The sequence below is a fragment of the Denticeps clupeoides genome, chromosome 13, assembly GCF_900700375.1.
Source record: "Denticeps clupeoides chromosome 13, fDenClu1.1, whole genome shotgun sequence".
In the NCBI taxonomy this organism is placed as follows: Eukaryota; Metazoa; Chordata; class Actinopteri; order Clupeiformes; family Denticipitidae; genus Denticeps; species Denticeps clupeoides.
The window spans coordinates 14,412,082-14,432,373 of NC_041719.1; the positions used below are offsets into that span (position 1 = coordinate 14,412,082).

Genomic DNA, 20,292 nt, shown 5'->3' on the forward strand with positions numbered 1-20,292 from the left:
AATAAAGTTACGTTAAAACCAAGCACACCATTGTTTTTCTTGTGAAATTACCAATATATTTGATGTGTCACATGACCCTCTTCCTATTGAAAAAACAAAAGTTGGATCCAATGGTCGACTTCAAAATAGCCACTATGGTCACCACCCTTCTTGAAAAGTTTGCCCTCTCACATATACTAATTTGCTACAAACAGGACCAACCATTCCCAATATATTAAGTTGTATCCATATAAATGGCCCACCCTGTATATTGGATACACTGGCTTGGTCCCACTTTTGCCTTCAGATTTAACAAGGTTCTGAAAGATTCTGGTCCATATTTACCTGATTATGTAAGGTCATTTGTGCTATTAATCGGCTTTTGTGCTATTAATAATATGAATAATTATAGATCTTGGTCAAACCACCCCCATCACCTTCCATTCACAGGATTTTTCTAAATGTTCCTTAACCACAAATCACATTGAGCTAACAATAGTCCTGTAAAGAACATCAATCAAAATCTTTTCAAATCTCTACTTTCCAGTACTATTCTGTATTTGTCACTTTTCCTGTACTTTAGATTCACTGCTGCATATATGGGACTATATAGTACATGACTGTTTTTAAAAATTGTTGTTGTTTACTGTAACTTATATTAATATACATTATTAATAAAATGCGTGGAGGCAATTGGCACATTGAACTATGGCACTAAACAACAGTATAATTGGTACCGAAGACACCAGGATAGGGGGCGTGCACCAGTAGAGGTATATATATGTTTTTAGCCATTGAAAGACCTGGCCAGAATGAAGAGACAGACAACTTATCATGTGGTCAGCATTGTGTCGCTCAACTATTCTGAGGAAGTGTCTTATTAAGAAAAGGTGCTGCACTGCCCCCTGGTGGCTACAAAATCTAAACCAGTGAAAGTGAAGAGAAAGTGAAAGTGACTAATTGTCACATGTGACACACCGCAGCACAGCACTGCTTTTAACTTGTCACCTGAGGAAGCAGAGGGCAGCCATGAAAGGCGCCTGGTGAACAGTGTGTGGGGACAATACCGTGCTCGAGGGGACCCGCTAGGCCACCACTGAGTATTACCCATTATAATGTCCTGAGAATCAAAGACATGGGAATTATTCTGTTTACACGGTTTAAATCTTTGTTCGATTGATTTTCATTTTTCCTGGAGATCTGTGCAACCTGTAGCTGGATCAGTTTGTCTGGGTTTTTTCTGCGAGCACTCACAGGATGAACTTTCTACTCTTTCTTTGCTGCTCTATTAAGTTGTAGGTGTGTATAGCTGATCAAGAACAGCAATAATAAAAATGTCTTTATTGTTTATTAGAATTATTATCAGATGTAGGAGTAATGTTGTTGATTGTAATTTTTACTAATAATTACATTAAATTGAAATTGCAATATCAAACCACCCACAAGATAGAGCACTTGCTAAACAATTGATCAGATCTAACACAAAAGGTTTTTAAAAGTTTAAATGCTTTTGAGAGAGAGAATCTAAAGGGAAACGTTCATGGCAAATGACAGGTTATTTTGTATCATTGTTGGCTTTTTCTGCGTGAATATTTGTGTGCTCTGTGCTGAGTATATGCAAATTAATGTACGCTGTGTAATGCCAAAAAGGAAGCCTGCTGGTCATTTTCTATCCCCTCATTGTTAAGGGCCTCCAGGAAACGAGCCCTGCCTCAACTTCCGAGCTGCATTACTGCCGAAGGTCACACAGAAACAGCCAGATTTCTTCTAATGAAAACAGCTTGGTGAACTTGGCCTAAAAGTAGATTTAAGGTCAGAACTTTACATATGAAACATTTTTTTAATTTTACTGGCAGAGAGAGGACATGATGAGCAGGCAAATATTTGTCTTACAAACGCATTTGTCTCAAACACCCCTCCCACACACGCACACACACACACACACACACACACACACACACACACACAACATGAATGAATGCCTGTGTTTTTCTACATTTTTCTTGGATGAATTTATACATTTATCAGACATATTATGTATTGACAGCTACCTTTTTAAACTGCATTTTCTAAAAAAAATTGCCATTTAATTTAATTGCTTATAAGAAATATGATTTTTGCTACCGACATTTCTGTATTAATCAATCAGGGTGGTAGTAGCCTAGTGGGTAACACGCTCGCATATGAACCAGAAGACCCAGGTTCAAATCCCACTTACTACCATTGTGTCCCAGAGCAAGACACTTAACCCTAAGTTGCTCCAGGGGGGGGGACTGTCCCTGTCACTACTGATTGTAAGTCGCTCTGGATAAGGGCGTCTGATAAATGCTGTAAATGTAAATGTAATCAAATACAAATACATTGACTGATGCTCATATATTGACCCAGGTTTACCCATTTAAAAGAGTAACACCATTTACAGAAATTCAGTGGTTCATTTTTTATCAGTTTATCTGGTTACAGATGCATATGACAATGTGTCTGTATTATTGTATGTTCGGCACATGAGTACTAACAGGATACTGTTGACTGACACGTCCAGCAATTCAAGAGCCTTGAAGTCGTAATAAAACCCAGCAATGATATTTAAAAAAAGACACTTTCCCCTTTACCATTGTGTAGTTTAGAACATTTACCAGGTTTAAGCACATTTTGTGTGTGAACAAACAATTTTTTCCCATTAGGATTTTATCATTTGACAAAGTTTTCCTTAGTCCAGCAGATTGCCTATGCTGGCTAATAATAAAAGTATCATTTGATTGTAAGAATTATTGTAATATAAGATGGTCTGGACATAACGAACTGTCTGTTTTCATTCTTTTTCCAGTGAGCGCTGATTGAATTCAACACAGGAAGGGTCAGGTTTTAGAGAAACAGGAAATCTGACAGGAAACAATGTACGTCACTAGACTCAAGTTACGGGTAAAAGTGATCCTGTCCCAGCTGCAGAATGGAGCACTTGTTCAACTCCCCAATGAAACTAGTACTTTTGGCAGGTAACGTTCTTCTTTCCATCACAGTATTTTGCAGTTCTGCCAGTCTGGTTTTATAGGGTTTTTTTTTTTCGCAGCAAGTCTTTGTGTGTGCGTCAAGTCTTCCTTCTTTAGTGAAGCCTAAAATATTCTTTGTTCTCATTCTAAGCAACAGTGGCATTAGGATAATATCACACAACACGTTTCATCACAATCAGCAGTTGAATATTGTTGTGTGTCATTTGTAAATGTGTTGCTTTTTCCTATAGCGTGGATTTTCGGTTTATTGGGCCAAGGGGATTTTTCTGACACCTGCCCACCCTGTCATGAGAATGCAACATGTGAGATAAAGAATGGCTCGAGCAATAAGGCTTGCTTTTGCAACCAAGGATTTACTGGTGATGGCAAAAACGAATGTACAGGTACGTCATTCTTATCTTTACACATTATAAAAGCGTGTGTTCATCATAACAGCAACATTATAACAGACATGACAGACTTTTCTGTGCTTTAGGTGAATAAATAGGACATGCTGACAGAATCAGTAAAGATATTTCTGATTTGGAACAAAATGAAACTATTACGTCTAAACCTTTACAGGAGGGAGACGTGTAGATTACATAAAATTTCATTATGTAGAATATATTCATACTAATTATTGATACTATAAGACGATATTGAAAAGTAAATGACAAAACTTACTTTAATTATTTGTGCTTAGCACACAACAAGTAATGGCCAACCTGGTGCGGTGTGTGAAAACAAATTGTGTTCAGTTTGTAAAGTTAAATCTGAACAGCTGCGTATCTAATTTTAGTGTCTATCAGGAATATGATTTGTAATAATAATAAAAAAATAATGCCAAAACACAGTACTAAAACATATAATGTATGCTAGAATGTATAAGAAAAAAACTTTATTTCTGGCTTTTAAAATACATAACAAATCGAGAACATTAAAACATTGCTGTAAATGCAGCACAATTGTATATCAAAAAGTTTTTGGGCAGCTGAAATTTTAAATGCTGCAACATTTATAAATAGTGCAGCCTTTAATTTGCTAAGAAAACACAGGAACTGTGACAAATCCTGAACAGTATCTTAAACAGACAATGCACAGTTAACCTTTACTATTTCCCCTGGACCTTGCCTCGTCATTTAACGCAAGGAATGTATCGGTTCTTTGTAGTATGTTGCATGAGAGACTGTCTTTTATAAAGTCGGTCCCCCACACAGCTCTTGAGAATCTCTGATCAAAAAAATCTGATTAAATCACAACCTGTATTTGGATGTGATTCAATTCCCCCAATACCCATCCTGTGGTGCCTACCAAAAGTAGAATAAAAAATGAACCAGGGATAGGTTACCCACTAGGGCCACTACTGTCAACATGAACCTTGCTGTATACGGGCAGCAGACACAATGAAGCAGTTGTAGATGGTGGATCTATCTGATGAATCAGTACTTCAGGCTACATACACTTATTGTTTCCTTACAGTAGTTAAGGAGTCCTCAAGGAGGACCCACCTTACCATTACTCAAAGAGTAATTTTGGCCCCATGAGGGAGACCTTCACAATATTACAAAATGTCATGATCCAAACCTTACCTGACACTCCATCCCAGGTTTTCTTGGTGCGTCGTATTTGTTGTCTGGTTAATCTCCTTGATTGTCATCCTCTGTAGCCTCTGATAAAGGTCTCTGTGTGTTTCTGTTCCGAGTTCCTGCATGATCTCTGTTATCCTGCATGTCGAAATGTCAAATGACTTTTTTTACAGTGTACAGTGTATATTGTGTTCTGCATATAGGAGTTTATGAAGGATTTGAACCCCAATAATCATCCCGAAGTTTTGTCTCACTCTCAGATGAAAAAAACTGCTTGTTTGTTAATGTAATAATGATTAATGAGGCTACAGGGATTTGAATCAGTCACATCCATCATCCACTTGAAATATGGATACATACAGGAAAAGTCAAGTTTTTTGAATAATGATGAAATTGTCACACTGCGCAAAGAAATGTTTTGAAAGAAAAATCTAATGGGCGTGGTAAACGGAATAAACCGTGATTTCACATGTAATACATTAACACAGATGAGATCAAGCAAGAACCTGAGCGACTGGCAGAGTATATAGAATGTGAGTGGGAAGGTAGGAATGGAGTGGACAAGAGTGGAGATCAGATAAGAAAACTAACAATAATCTGTCGAGTTCAGCAGCCCAATGTTCAATTATCCAGTAAAACGACAGCACTGCATAAAAAGGGGCAGTGGTGGACTAGCGGTTAAGGAAGTGGCCCCGTAATCAGAAGGTTGCCGGTTCGAATCCCGATCCGCCAAGGTGCCACTGAGGTGCCACTGAGCAAAGCACCGTCCCCACACACTGCTCCCCGGGCGCCGGTCATGGCTGCCCACTGCTCACTCAGGGTGATGGGTTAAATGCAGAGGACAAATTTCACTGTGTGCACTGTGTGCTGTGCTGCTGTGTATCACGTGTGACAATCACTTCACTTTATTTTTTATTTATTATAAAAGACTCATGACTGATTTCATTTTCGTCATAAACTGCAGATGATGATGAGTGTGAGAAGGTCGCACACATCTGCGGCAACCACGCCACGTGTTCTAACACAGTGGGAAGCTACTACTGCACGTGTGTCGGTGGGTTCAAATCAACAGATGGGAAAACTGATTTCATGCCAAATGATGGGACCTACTGTGCTGGTAACAATCCATAGTTTATTTTATTTGCTTTTTAATACACACAGTGCATCAGGAAAGTATTCACAGCACATCGGTTTTTTCCCACATTTTGTTATGTTACAGCGTTGTCCCAAAATTGATGAAATACATTTTTTTTCTTAGAATTCTACACATAATGATAATGAAAATGATAAGGTAAAAAGTGTACTTGAAACTTATTAAAAATAAAACAACATTTGATTTGAGAAATCACATGTACATTTCACAGCCTTTGCTCAATACTACTCAATGCCTCTTTGGCAGCAATTACAGCCTCTAGTCTTTTTGAATATGATGCCACGAGCTTGGCACACCTGGCCAGTTTCCCCCATTCTTCTGTGCAGCACCTCTCAAGCTCCATCAGGTGGGATGGGAAGCGTCGGTGCGCAGACATTTTAATTTAATCTTATTCAAGTCTGGCTGGGCCACTCAAGGACATCCACAGAGTTGTCCTGAAGCCACTTTTTTGATATCTTGGCTGTGTGTTTAGGGTTGTTGTCCTGCTGAAAGATGAATCGACGCCCATAGTTCAAGAGCGCTCTGGAGCAGGTTTTCATGCAGGATGTCTCTGTACGTTGCTGCAGTCATCTTTTCCTCAACCCTGACTAGTCTCCCAGTTCCTGCAGCTGAAAAACATCACCACAGCATGATGCTGCCACCACCATGCGTTCCATCTTGGTCTCATTAGACCAGAGAATTTTGTTTCTCATGGTGTGAGAAAACTCCAGGTGGGCTGCTATGTGCCTTTTACTAAGGAGTGGCTTCCACCTGGCCATTTTACCATGCAGACCTGATTGGTGGATTGCTACAGAGATGGCTGTGCTTCTAGAATGTTCTCCTCTGTCCACAGATGACCTCTGGAGCTCTGACAGAGAGACCATCAGGTCCCCTGATTGCTCAGTATAGGTGGCCGGCCAGCTCTAGGAAGAGTCCTGGTGGTTTTGAACTTCTTCCACTTACGGATGATGGAGGCCACTGTGATCATTTAGACCTTCAAACAGCAGAAAGTTTTCTTTAAATTTTTGCCTTGGAGACAATGCTGTCTCAGAGATCTATAGACAATTCCTGTGACTTCATGTTTGGCTTGTGCTCTGACATGAACTGTCTACTGTGGGACTGTTCTTTTTCTCTACAGAAAGACTCCAATTAACCTGTAGATACATCTCAAGGATGACCAGAGAATACTTTTGTGAATACTTATGTATCTGCTTTCTCAGGTTTTTTTTTTTTTTATATAAATTTGCCAAAACCTCAAGTACATTGGGTGTGTTGTGTGTAGAATTCTGAGAAAAAAACATTTAATTCATTTTGGAATAAGGTTGAAACATAACAAAAATTTGGAAAAAGTGATGCACCCTGAATAATTTCCTGATGCACTGTAATTATATACAGTTGTGAGATAACACATCATGCTGTTTTGCAGACATAAATGAGTGTGAAGACCAGAGAAGATGCGGTCAGTTTTCTCATTGCCATAACACTAATGGATCATTTTACTGCACCTGCCAAAGAGATTATAAGACTTCGTCAGGGACAAGGACGTTTCGACCTGAAAGTGGAACAAAGTGTTTAAGTATGTTTTTGTATATTAATCCAACATCTTTGCTAATGCCAACTGTCCAAATCTTTTATTCATTACAGAACAATTTGAGTTAAACATCCAACCAGTTGACATCTGAACAGGCTGGTATAACAATCTCTTTTTATTCCACAGAGAACAATTTGCCTGATTGTCATTACAACAAAGGATGTTTAAGAAAATCAATAGATGCCACACTTCAGCATGTAAGTTTTAATGTTCCAGTACAAGAAAAAAAAAAACATTAAAACAGTGCGGTTCTTGGTGTGTAAACGGAAATATGTTCATGTAACACACACCTACATGTCTCAGAGTCCCAGAGTCTTTGTCTCTGTTGCTAATACAGTGAATGACGCATCTGAGAAACCAAAATAAAGGGTGCTGGCAGGGCAAACAGTTTAAATGGAATTTTTCATTAATATTCATTTTGCTGCACGTTTTTTGCTATAGATATTTAATGTTACACCTTCCCATGTCATGGAAGAGATAAGAATGCAAACCTCGGGAGACCTCACCCCCACAGATGTCATCTCATACACAGAAGTCCTGTCTGCAGCAGCACTCCATTTTGGGAACAAGTCTTACCCTCAAGACGATGTTCCCATGAAGGCGGCAATCTCTGTAACTTTTGTTTTTATTACATAGTCTCTCGTATGCACTTGATCCATCGCTTTTAATGAAACTGTACAAACACATGCATGATCCACACACGTTCATATTCCTTTCTCTTCCCTTGTGTTCCATCTCGAAATATCCAAGGACTTTGTGAAGACAGTGAACAACCTGGTTGAAAGAGACGAACTGGTGGCCTGGAATAGTATTAAAATACCATTCAGACAAGAGACCCTCACCAAGCTCCTGCACTCGGTAGAGCAGGGTACACTGGCATTGTCTAAAAATGCTAAAAACGTCACTGGCATGGAGGTCCTCGAAGGTGATGTAGGTGAGGTCCATTTGAATTAGTTTAAAACGCGCCTGTCACATTTCACGTTCACTGCTAAATTAGTAACCTTTATTGTGTCTGGCTTCTATTTTTGTTTCATTTTTCTGTCGTTGCAGAGCTGAAACTCTACACCTTAAATGCAAAAAAGCCCAAGGTCTCTGCCTCTTTAGGACAGAACTCCATTGTGTTGTCTCCAAAATTTAAAAACACCACCCCTCCTAATGGTAAGGCTTCAAAAAATGCATTGAACCTAGTATTCTTTTTTTTTTTTGTTGTTTCGCATTGCAATGTTTGAGAGCCCCTAATATACTGCAAGCAGTTTGTTTTTAATGAGCATAAGTGTTCATAAGCAATAATACTCATTTGCCTGTCCATTATTTCAAAACTGTACCCATAAACAGCTTCAGAATGGTTTAATATAATATCTACAATGAAATGTTTTTTTTCCAAAAATCACATAAAATAATGTTAATTGGCCAAGCCTGGAAGACAGGGTGGTTATAGCCTAGTGGGCTATAAAAAAAATACACGCTCGCTTATGAACCAGAAGACCCAGGTTCAAATTCCACTTACTACCATTGTGTCCCTGAGCAAGACACTTAACCCTGAGTTGCTCCCGTAACTACTAATTGTAAGTTGCTCTGGATGAGGGCGTCAAATGCACATATTGTACATGTGCAAATATTCTGCTTATTAGTTGCCACACATTTCTTTCAGAATACAAATCGTATCCAAGCATACTGGCAGTGCTTTAGATGTGTAATAATGATGGGAAATGTATACAATGTGCTATTTGAACAGGGTGTGTGTCAGCATTATAAAGCAGGAAGCCACGGAATAAATAAGGCCGTTTCCTGGCAAAAAGTAACTGGCCTCTACAGAGATCAAAGTGCCCGTCAGGAGGAAGCGTTCACACTAAAATGCCTTTATTGTCTTAGCAAATGCATAAAATCTAAAACAAACAAATGCCACCATGCCAAGATTTTGTGAGGTTTTTTTTTCATCTTGGGGAGGAGGCAGTTTCTGCATGACAGTTCTTTCATTTAAATTCATTAATAGTGTCTTATTTGACATTGACTGAGACTGCTCGCTGTTCAGTTAATGAATGGACGGATTAATTGATGGATATAAAGTTCACTATGAAATAAACTGTATTATTTATTTATTGACAAAACAATATTTCGAATGTGCAAATTTATACATCCATTCCATCCTTTTCCACCCCCCCAACAGGGGATTGTGTTGATGAAGTGTAACATAGAGAATGCACGTATTGCATGTAGTGTAGCAAGGTTGAAAACAGTCTGTTCCAGCATTCCTCTCTCTCTGTGCGCGTTTTTTTCAAATGACCCACTCCATGATGGAAGGTGGTCAGACATCTTACTAAACACCTAAAGATGTTGAGGTGTGAGTGACCCCTGCAGCTTAAAACTGCCTTGCATGGAACTGAACCAGTCGCAAAGTTGATTGGTGGAATTGTGCAAGTCATTAATGTTCTACTTGGAAAATCGAATGATGTTTTCCAAAAACCACATAAAATAATGTTAATTGGCCATGGTTCATTATCCTCTGAATAAGCCTGGGAGACAGGTTATAGCCTAAAGGGCTATAAAAACTACACGCTCGCTTATGAACCACAAGACCCAGGTTCAAATCCCACTTACTTCCTTTGTGTCCCTGAGCAGGACACTTAAGCCTGAGTGTCTCCAGGGGGACTGGGGCAGTGGTGGACTAGTGGTTAAGGAAGCGGCCCCGTAATCAGAAGGTTGCTGGTTCGAATCCCGATCTGCCAAGGGTCCACTGAGGTGCCACTGAGCAAAGCACCGTCCCCACACGCTGCTCCCCGGGCACCTGTCATGGCTGCCCACTGCTCACTCAGGGTGATGCAGAGGAAAATTTCACTGTGTGCACTGTGTGCTGTGCTGCTGTGTATCATGTGTGACAATCACTTCACTTTCACTGTCCCTGTCACTTATGATTGTAAGTCGCTTACAAAAAAAAAAAAAAAATTCCGCAAAATGCGAAAATGTCAAAGACATACTGCATAAATGTACAGAAATCTTGCCAATTAGGTTGTGTGTTTACTGAAAAAAAGTGTCATAATATAATATGAAATTACCCATGGTTTTCGACTGATATTTTTTCTGTGTCTTAGGAACAGTGTCTGTAGTGTTTCTACAGTACAAACACATCGGAGCGCTTCTGACCCCCACAGTTGACCCTGGTGTGGTCGACTATTCGCAGTTTGCCGCTGCAGGCCCGGTGACTGTCAACTCGCAAATCGTAGCAGCTGCCATAGACCCACCTCAGATGTACCCGCTGGACAGTGTGTCCTTCACCCTGAAACACTCTGAGGTACAGATGCATTCTGTAGCTAGTAGGGCGGCAGGTTTAGGAAATTGTTTCACGTAAAGCTTGGATGAGAGGAATAAAAGTTCAACTTACTACAACTTTGCATTCCCTGCGTGCTCTTCCATCAATTGCTCCTGAAAGCCTTGCATATATTCTGGTGGTGCTGTATGACTTTAAGGGTTCACAGCCCTTATTACACCTCGCACTGCATCTCGTTACTCCGAGCCTCCAGTACTGCTCGCCTGGTCCCTCCATCACTAAAAGGTAAAAGGAAGACACTCATCTAGTCTCTTCTTCGTCTTGGCCCCTCGGTGGTGGAATGAACTTCTCCTCGAGGTCAGAACAGCTCAGTCACTGAGCACCTTCAAACGGCAGCTCAAGACCTTCTTCTCTAAAGAATATTTAGATTAACTTGTAACTTTCTTATTACCTCTTGTGTACAGAATCTACAACAGAGTGAATAAAAAGATTGTATTCATAGTTGAGGGTCCTAGTGAACCAGAACTGATCACTTCATCGATGGTAACTTGAAAGCACGTTGTAAGTCGCTCTGGATAAGGGCGTCTGCCAAATGCCACAAATGTAAATGTAAATGTAAATGTTTTGCAAACTGGTCACTTCACTTCATTCACAGAGATAAATGAGCAGATATCTGTTTATTAAAAGTAAACTATTTGAATTAGAGTTAACCACAACCCACAATTTTCTTTAAAAAAATTACTAATTTTTTTTTATTGCTTTTCCTTCTCTTCCTCTCTTCCTCACTAAGGCAATTGATCCAAAAGTGGATGTGACAAAATGTGCCTTTTGGAAGTATTCCCCAGACAACATGCAGGGCCAGTGGGCCTTGGAGGGTTGTGAGCGTTCTCATGTAAACAGCACCCATACCACATGCACCTGCAACCACCTGACACACTTCACCATCCTCATGTCCTCTGGACGGGCAAACGTAAAGGACCGGTTTTCTCATCACGTTCATAGCGTGTAATGTTCTATAAACATTTTTTTAACTTTTTAACTTTTTTTTTTTGTAGCTTTTGGCTCACTACAACATCCTCACCAGAATTACCCAGCTGGGAATGGTGATTTCTCTCATCTGCCTGTTCTTGTGCATTTTCACATTCTGGTTCTTCAGCGAAATACAGAGCACCCGGACAACCATTCACAAAAACCTCTGCTGCAGTCTCTTTATGGCTGAATTCATCTTTTTAGTTGGGATTAATATGTACACCCACAAAGTGAGCAAAAATCCTTTCACTCTTATGCTACCTGGTTAATTAATACCGATAATTATTTTAGCTTTCTTGATAATTAGATCTATTAAAAGTGTGACATTTGTGTAAGCTATTATTTAAAAAACCTGACTTGTGCATGTGTAATATCAAAAAGCTTGTGGTACTTTTCTCCAAAATGTTGAGAGGAGTCAAGCTGGTACCGTGCAATGTAAAATGTCCATTTAATTCACGTGGAGAAGCAGCTGAAATGCAAATGTTTAAAATGTGCTTATTTATAGCAAACATCTGTTTGTCTTTCTGTCCAGCTCTTCTGTTCAGTTGTTGCTGGTCTGCTGCACTACTTTTTCCTTGCAGCGTTTGCATGGATGTGCATCGAAGGGATTCATCTGTATCTGATTGTTGTTGGGGTCATCTACAACAAGGGCTTCCTGCATCGCAATTTTTACATATTTGGCTATGGAAGCCCAGCTGTGGTTGTTGCCATCTCAGCCACGCTTGGTTACAAATATTATGGAACAAATTCAGTGTAAGTTGTGAGCATGTTGCTTTCAGTTCATACAAAGCATGAGTTTTCAGTTCAATTCATTTGATTTCGATCTGTTGTTTTAAAGGTGCTGGCTAAGCACAGAAAATAATTTCATCTGGAGTTTTATTGGACCTGCATGTTTGATTATTTTGGTAAGTGTTCATACAGTCTTCCCTTCCCAACTTACACTGAGTAGTAGCTCCAGGGGCACAATGGTAGTAAGTCAGGTTTGAACCCGCTAGGCTACTACCACCCAAACATTCTGTTGCTCCCTAACTAACAAAAATTGAGTAATTTCAAAGTTTTTTTTTTTTTTAAATACAGTCAGACTCTTCATGTTGTTAATGTATTTTTTAATGTGACTATTAGAAATGAACATCTGAAAACAGTTGAAATGATTAAGGATCTTCACATTTTTTGAGTATCTGGTGCATCTGGTGAATATGGAGTAACGGAAGTAGGTATTTTGGACACTTTGCTAATGGCTAGTTCATTAACCACTTATCTACCTACCATTTTTTTCAAAGGTTAACCTAATGGCGTATGCGGTTATAATCTATAAGGTGTATCGTCATACTGCAGTGAAGAAACCAGAAATCAGCCACTATGAGAATATTAGGTAGGTGATGATTTTTGGACTGGTGTTGTAATCAGTCGTTATCAGTATTCGGAAGTACCATCATTTTGATTGAGAAGTGCAGAGATGTTGTCGGTTGATCAAAGTATTATTTTATGAAATAATGCGGTCACAAAAATAAATTATTTAGAATACATTTAAAGGCCTCCTCCTTGAACTGTCATCTTATCATGGTGGAGGAGTTTGAGAGCCCTAATGATCCTAGGAGCTATGTTTTCTGGGGCACAAAGAACGGTTCAGAAGACCTTTCATGGAAGGAACAACAAAGAGCCAGTGTGTAACCTGCCAGGCCTGGGGTTGGGGCCCGTGAGCGAGCACCTGGTGGCCAGGCTTTCACCCATGGGGCCCGGCCAGGCCCAGCCTGAACCGGATACATGGGCTCATCCAACTGTGGACCCACCATCTGCAGGATGAACATGATGGGTCCGGTGCAATGTGGATCGGGTGGCAGACCAAGACAGGAGCTTTGGCGGTCCGATCCCCGGACAAGGAAACTGGGACATGGAACGTCACCTCTCTGGCAGGGAAGGAGATGAATCTTGTGGAAGAGGATGAGTGGTACTGGCTAGATATAGTCTCACCTCGACACATTGCATTGGCTCTGGAACCAAGTCCTTGAGAGAGGTTGGACATTCTACTTTGCTGGACTTGCTCCGGGACCGGCTGGGATGAGGATCAGCACCTCCAAAACTGAGACCATGGTTCTCAAACGGAAAATGGTGGCTTGCCATCTCCGGGTCGGGAGACAATCAGTCTGCACTGTCTGCATTGTAAACATCTAACTTGAATTCAGACCAAATTTAATATGTTGCTTTGAAATATTTAGATGAAACATGCTGATCAGCAATAAACCAATCAATATAACTTTAGTGAATTCCCAGCAGTGTATTTTGAGGTGTGTGTGACGCAGATCTGGCATGTGGATGACACCCCTGCTGCAGATAGCACCACCTTTCCAACACTCATGCCCCCACCTACTGCTGCTCTTGTACTGGATCCCAGCATTCTTCGACCAGCCTAAATTTCATGTGGTGCTGAGAGTGTCTTGGTTCTGTGCCTGTTTCAGGTCTTGTGCCAGAGGGGCGCTGGCACTTCTGTTCGTCCTCGGAGCAACATGGACATTCGGTGTTCTGCATATTCTTAATGAGACCACTCTTACGGCTTACCTCTTTACTTTTACCAATGCCTTCCAAGGAATGTTCATCTTCATATTCCTGTGTGTATTGTCAAGAAAGGTGAGGACAAAAACCTTGTATGCATTTTATAACAAAATAACTGAGTATGCCCAATCCAATGAATAATTTTCCTTCTCCACAGATTCAGGAAGAGTACTACAGACTTTTCAAAATATGCCTTGCTGTTTCGAATGCCTACGATGAAGAATGCGGAACACAAGGAGAAGACCCAGATGTCCAATACTGGCTTGAAATAATAATGTTACATTTATAATAATTTGCTAATTTTCATTAAGACTCTATGACACCTAGAGTTGTGGGTGAATAAAATGAAATCGATGAAATCATTGCCATCTCATGCTGGCGTGAAAAAAAATAGTGAACATCACAGTGCCTGAGTTCATTCATGCTTGTTGTATTATCCATCAGCAAAATTGCAGGTCGTATAATTAAAGTCTTGTATGATTTTTTTGGTTTATTTTATATGTTTGTTAATTTATCCTGCAAATAATCATTTTAAACTGTTTATTCTGTTTCTTTTTCAAAAAGTTAAATGGCAGTATTGTTCTCACCCGAGACAGCTGTGGATAGATTTTTGCTCTATTTTTGAGTTCGAGACCTGTCCATCCGTCCCATTCATGTGTACTAAATATCTCAAGGTATCAATATAATGATCAGACTCTGTTGTTCAAGGTTAGGGAAATTAGGAAAATATGGCAGCCATAGTGGCAAATTATGGCAAAATACAGCAACATTTTTCTTTACTCATTTACTGAAAATAAAAAATGCAATAGCCTTGTATACACATACTTGTACATACACAGACACAAATGAAAAAAATCTCCACCATGGGATTAATGAAAAATCAACTGTTGATTCTATGACATGAAAAACGATTCTGCAGACATCTGATGAATACAAATGTATGCACAAGAGGTCATGTAAAATTAAGTGAATGACAACTTTTTTGTAATAAAATATTACTCTTTATTCACCAGTGCTTTCAGTTATTTACTGACACTTTAAGGATGCAATTGATGGAAAATTGGTCACTATTAACTATTTTTACATAACTAGACTACTAATATTTTTAAATTTCTGATGAAAGTCTCTCTTGCTGGTAAGATAAAAAAGGCCAGTTTAACATTAAAAGCTACAATATTAACTCCAAAATTGCAATAATTCTGTATAGGAAATTAAAGGCAAAACTTTCTGGAGGAGATCAACATCCAAGAAATTGATCTTGTGATGTACATTTCACAGGGTAAATATTAGAGAGATATTATTAATAGGGTGGTAGTAGCCTAGTGGGTAACACACTTGCCTATGAACCGGAAGACCCAGGTTCAAATCCCACTTACTACCATTGTGTCCCTGAGCAAGACACTTAACCCTGAGTGTCTCCAGGGGGGACTGTCCCTGTCACTACTGATTGTAAGCCGCTCTGGACAAAGGCGTCGGATAAAAGCTGTAAATGTAAAATGTAAACGTAGAATGCAATAATGAAAGTTCCTTATTAGCCCTCTAGATGGTGCTGTTTCCCTGTACTGTCTACCATAATTACCATCACATGTTTCCCATGATTAATCTGCCTTCCCTCACTAAGTTGTTGCTTCCCTGAGTTTCCCTTTGTGTACCTTGTGTAGCCTTGTGCATCATCCTTGGCGAACCACTAACCAAGAGGGAAATGTAGACTGGAATCATTTAATAAATACGGATAAATATCCATTTCCTGAGTGAAAGGCTGCATGAATGACAGTCAGTTCTGTATTATTGGTTAGTAAGGGTTTTTAACACTTAAAGGTCATGTACCTGTGATTTCCACATCAGCTATTTGCTTTTTTTTGGTATTTTTGCCAGTCTGACATTTTTACAGGTCATTTGAGCACCTTTGTCCCCTTGTAACTACAGTGGTTAAAGTGTTAACACCCCTGTTAAAATTCCATTTTTTTTCTGTGACCACATCGTAGTGCAACATAATTCAATTGCAAGACAATTTTTCTTTCGTAAAATAAGTCGACCCACCCAAAAAAAGTTCTGATGTCCTGGTAGGAATTTTTTCAGCAAACAAACATGTTTACAGAGAGCTTAAAATAAACCAAAGGGATCTCATTGTAGAGAGGACAGGACAAGTGTTTCAAATCAATTCCAAAGCATCCACAGCGACATACAATCAGTACTTACTGGGACAGTCCCCCCTAGCGCAACTCAGGGTTAAGTGTCTTGCTCAGGGACACAACGGTAGTAAGTGGGGTTTGAACCTGTATTCTAGTTGCCCCTCTGTTGACCATTAATTGCTTCTCAGAATGCAAAGTTTGTGCATGAATATATGTTTTATTCTGAATTCAGAATAGGGCATGTGTGTTGAGCAACTTTGACGAAGGCCAAGTTGTGAATCAGTGCTAAACAGATTGTTGTGCATGTGGCTCTGCGGCCACAGAGCGGTCAGGGTGGCCGTCCGTCTAATATTTTGACATGGAAATATTGTGTAAATTGAAACGAATGCTGCTGAGTATTCCTGACTAAACTGTTGTGTGAATGGCAGCCTGTTCTGTATTCATGGTGCACAGGGGATGAATGAATGTTTGTGCAAAAGTGTCGGATTAAAGGTCATGTGTCTGTCCTTTCCACATCAGCTATTTGCTTTTTCTGCCAGGTCTGAGTGACATTTTTACTGGTCACTTGAACACCTTTGTCCCCTTGACTTTCATTTTAGCACGTTTGAACTGGTCTCTAATTCCCCATTAAATTTGGAAAATATGATAATTGGTAATTGCATGTGAGAATGCAGCAAGCAGTTAATGACTTTTCTAATGTAATTCTGAACCTATTCTAATTCTGACCTTTTACTACATTACTCAAGGCGTAATGCTGAAGGGTAGAGGAAGGTTCACCTTAACCCAATAAATAGACTTGATAAGGCCCATGGTTCAAATCACACACTGCATTACTGGGCAGCACCATGCAGGGGCTTTTACTCTGCTTGCTTTTCAGCTTGGGTGGTAAGTCAAAAAGCCACAGATATGAGTGGGAAAAAAAAGTAAGAAATTTTATGCATAAATGCATTTTAATCCCATCTCATTTCAGCATGTCAGCAGTTCAGATATGGTGAGTACATTTCAAATGACAGAATTGAAATTATATTTCATTTTAATGATGTGTATATATTACATTTACAATAATTAATATTAAATATATATATTTCATTCTAATAAAATATCGTTATGTTTGATTGATGTTTGAAATGCTCACTTTTTTTAAACAGAGCCTAGACTCAATCATAAAAAGACATACGAGTACAAATATGTAGGAACTATTACAATTGGACATGATATGCCAGACCTGGCAGAATCTGGAGTGAAATTATTGTGCAATGTTCAGATAGAAGGAGTGTCTCCGCAGACTTTTCTTCTCCAGGTAGATACAGTTTGATCCAATGGTTAACAATTGCTTATCATACTTTCTGCAGGTTATTTATGTTTCTTTTTTATAATTTTGTTTTTTAATTCATTTATATTTTAAGGTTTCAAATGTGGCGTTTCAAGAACAAAACGGAGTACCAGGCAATAGCGGCTTCACGTCCTCTCCAAAAATGAGCAAGAAGTTATCGGATGAGATTACGAAGCCCTTTGTATTTGAATATATGAATGGTCGAGTAGGCGATATCAAGGCTGCCACTGAAGTCTCTGACACCGTTGTCAACATTGTGAGGGGAATCCTTGGTTTTTTTCAAGTGACCATCAAATCTACCCAACGAGTCTATGAGCTTGAAGAGGTATGTTATTCTAGAACATCAGTCATGTTCAGCAAAGCCCTGGTTTACGTCCATAATTGACATGAAGTGTGCCCGTTTTGGTGCAGTCAGGAATTCATGGACTCTGTCAAAGCAATTATATTGCAGAAGAAGACGAACATGAACAAACTCTGACACTGCATCGGGTTGTTGATGTAACCAACTGCCGCCAAAAAGCAGCCGTGACCGTTGGTCTGGCCCTTGCCTCTGAGAATGAACCAAGCAAACAGGTCTGTCAGGATCCATGTAAACTGTTCGTTTTGCTGTCACGTTTAGGCAAGGTGTGACATTATCCGTCTGTGTTTTAGAGAGGCGATAACATCGTTGCCATGGTAAAATACATGTACACTGTGAAGTCGACCAGTGATGGTGGCCTTATCACCATGTCCCGTGCGGAAGAGAAGCATCATTTATCAACGTTAAATGTAAAGGGAGGAAACTCTAAGCTTCTGGCAATGTATGATTTTTTTTACTTTTTGTATGGTTATTTTTTTCACTCATTTGCTGCCAGTCCTAGACATTCAACCTCTTGTGATAACATTATTGTCCATAAAGAAAAGAAATTACACTCCTTAAAGTGTTGGATTCTGAGGGAACGCATACAATTGGGCCAGTCCAGAGCAGAGGAAACATCATTTATAAGTTTGGAAATGAACTGAAACAAATTCCAATAGTCATGATGAACCTAGAGAATCCAGTCCCTAAGGTAAAACATTCCTTCTCGTTGTTCTATTCGTTGTTGATGTTCCTTACATACATCCTTCACTCAATGCTCGATGTCTCTGCTTGATTAAAACAGATCGTGGACCTGATCAAACGTCTGGCAGAAACGAACACTAACAAGGAACTCAGTGGTGCGAGTACAGATGTGATAGAGGTGTTTCAGCTCATGCGATCAGCAAGTCTGGAGGACCTTGAAACTCTGTGGAGGCAACTTTCAGACAACCAGGAACATAGGTGCACTTTATAAATTTCTCCTTTTTCATTCTTTTTTCTTTCTTTCTTTCAAAGAAGCTGTCTGTTTTCTGTGAACAATAGGAGGTGGTTTCTGGACTGTGTTGTTGAAGTAGATGATGAAAGGGTCATCAAGTTCCTTGAAAGGAGATTTCAAAATGGGGACGTGACAGCCAATGAGGCAACACAGGCATTACTGTTAGCTTTAAATCATTTGAAATCTGAATTGGGCACAGTAGATCGGTCAAAGGTAAAGTATTGCTGTTGTTTTTTTTTTCTTCTTTTAATGAGACAAATTCAGAGACCTCTAACCCTCCTAGCGTTTACAGGGATTCCTCCACATGCCCTTTGTTAAATCCAACCAATTGTTATGGAATACAGCAGTGTTGTCCTACGGCTCTTTGGTGTACAGGCTTTGTGAAAAGATCCAGCCTTGTCCAGTGACTGCTGTGCAGGTACAGTTCATGCTGTTCATGTCATTTAGAATAATGGTATTAGAAGGGACAATAATATTTCATCATTCAGCCTATTTAGGTGCCCCATTATAAAATAGGAAGTTATATGTCTGTATACAATACAATTTTATTATTTTATTATTTTAGTACTGTTTAAAATAGTGTAAGTAGAAACATTTGAGAGCATTTGCGTTTTTGATTTGTACACCTTTTTTAGTACAAGAGAAATAAAAATTAAATGGACAAAAAATTGTGATCATGTGGATGAAGTAATGAAATGAATCATTTCCTGTCTTCACACCCCAAAAGCCACTGTTAGACATTGCCAACAATGGACTAATGAATAAAAATGAGGAGGCTATGGTCCTAGCCCTGAAAGCTCTGGGAAATGCAGGTCATCCATCCGGTCTGAAAACCGTCATCAAGTTCCTACCAGGGATCTCTGCCAATGCTGTGGACCTGCCCACCAGAGTCATCAGCACAGCGGTGGATTCTCTTCGGCACCTTGCCCGCCGAGATCCCCACTCTGTAAGTTAAATTGTTTATTCTTTCAGCCTCTCAAAATTCACATTTTTAGAAAAATGGGCCGTTTCAAAACACTTTGGGGGACACCAGGCAAAGGGACCTTCAGAGCTGAGGGATTTCAAATTGTGCATTTGATTTGAATTCTTGGGCTATAAAATATTATATAATATTTTAAATCAGTATTTAGGTAGGTAATAGGAGGGAAACCATTTGATTTATTTGGCAAATGAGTTTTTGCAGCAAATGAACAAAATATAAATTTCAGTTCATGAGTAGATGTCATTTTTTCCATACTTTCTGTATGATGTTATTTAATTGTCAATTAACAAGATAATTAATTAACAATTTAATTGTCTTAACAAGATAATCAGATTGGTTCTCTCTAACAGCGTTTAGTATTTCATAGACGGTCCCCTCAGAAGGTGAGA

At 39.4% G+C, this 20,292-nt stretch overlaps 2 protein-coding genes across 2 annotated transcripts in view; both read left to right on the plus strand.

Annotated features, from left to right (window-relative positions):
- The first annotated feature begins 2,894 nt into the window (after positions 1–2,894).
- LOC114801760 (adhesion G protein-coupled receptor L4-like) lies at positions 2,895–14,615 on the plus strand. Its single transcript, XM_029000040.1, is given in 17 exon segments — positions 2,895–2,975; positions 3,221–3,373; positions 5,520–5,672; positions 7,114–7,263; positions 7,405–7,475; positions 7,720–7,890; positions 8,029–8,212; positions 8,329–8,436; positions 10,368–10,567; positions 11,334–11,513; positions 11,599–11,802; positions 12,105–12,325; positions 12,411–12,477; positions 12,853–12,944; positions 14,029–14,197; positions 14,280–14,304; positions 14,307–14,615. Coding segments are annotated over 17 exon segments (2,229 nt in total). The 5' UTR covers positions 2,895–2,929; the 3' UTR covers positions 14,342–14,615.
- Positions 14,616–17,005: 2,390 nt separating this feature from the next.
- Positions 17,006–20,292, plus strand: part of LOC114802229 (vitellogenin-like) — a 43,138-nt gene continuing 39,851 nt past the window's right edge. Inside the window, 10 exon segments of the mRNA XM_029000942.1 lie at positions 17,006–17,015; positions 17,403–17,554; positions 17,661–17,916; positions 18,003–18,160; positions 18,239–18,387; positions 18,486–18,636; positions 18,730–18,887; positions 18,969–19,134; positions 19,214–19,339; positions 19,649–19,867. Coding sequence (XP_028856775.1) covers positions 17,006–17,015; positions 17,403–17,554; positions 17,661–17,916; positions 18,003–18,160; positions 18,239–18,387; positions 18,486–18,636; positions 18,730–18,887; positions 18,969–19,134; positions 19,214–19,339; positions 19,649–19,867 — 1,545 coding nt within the window.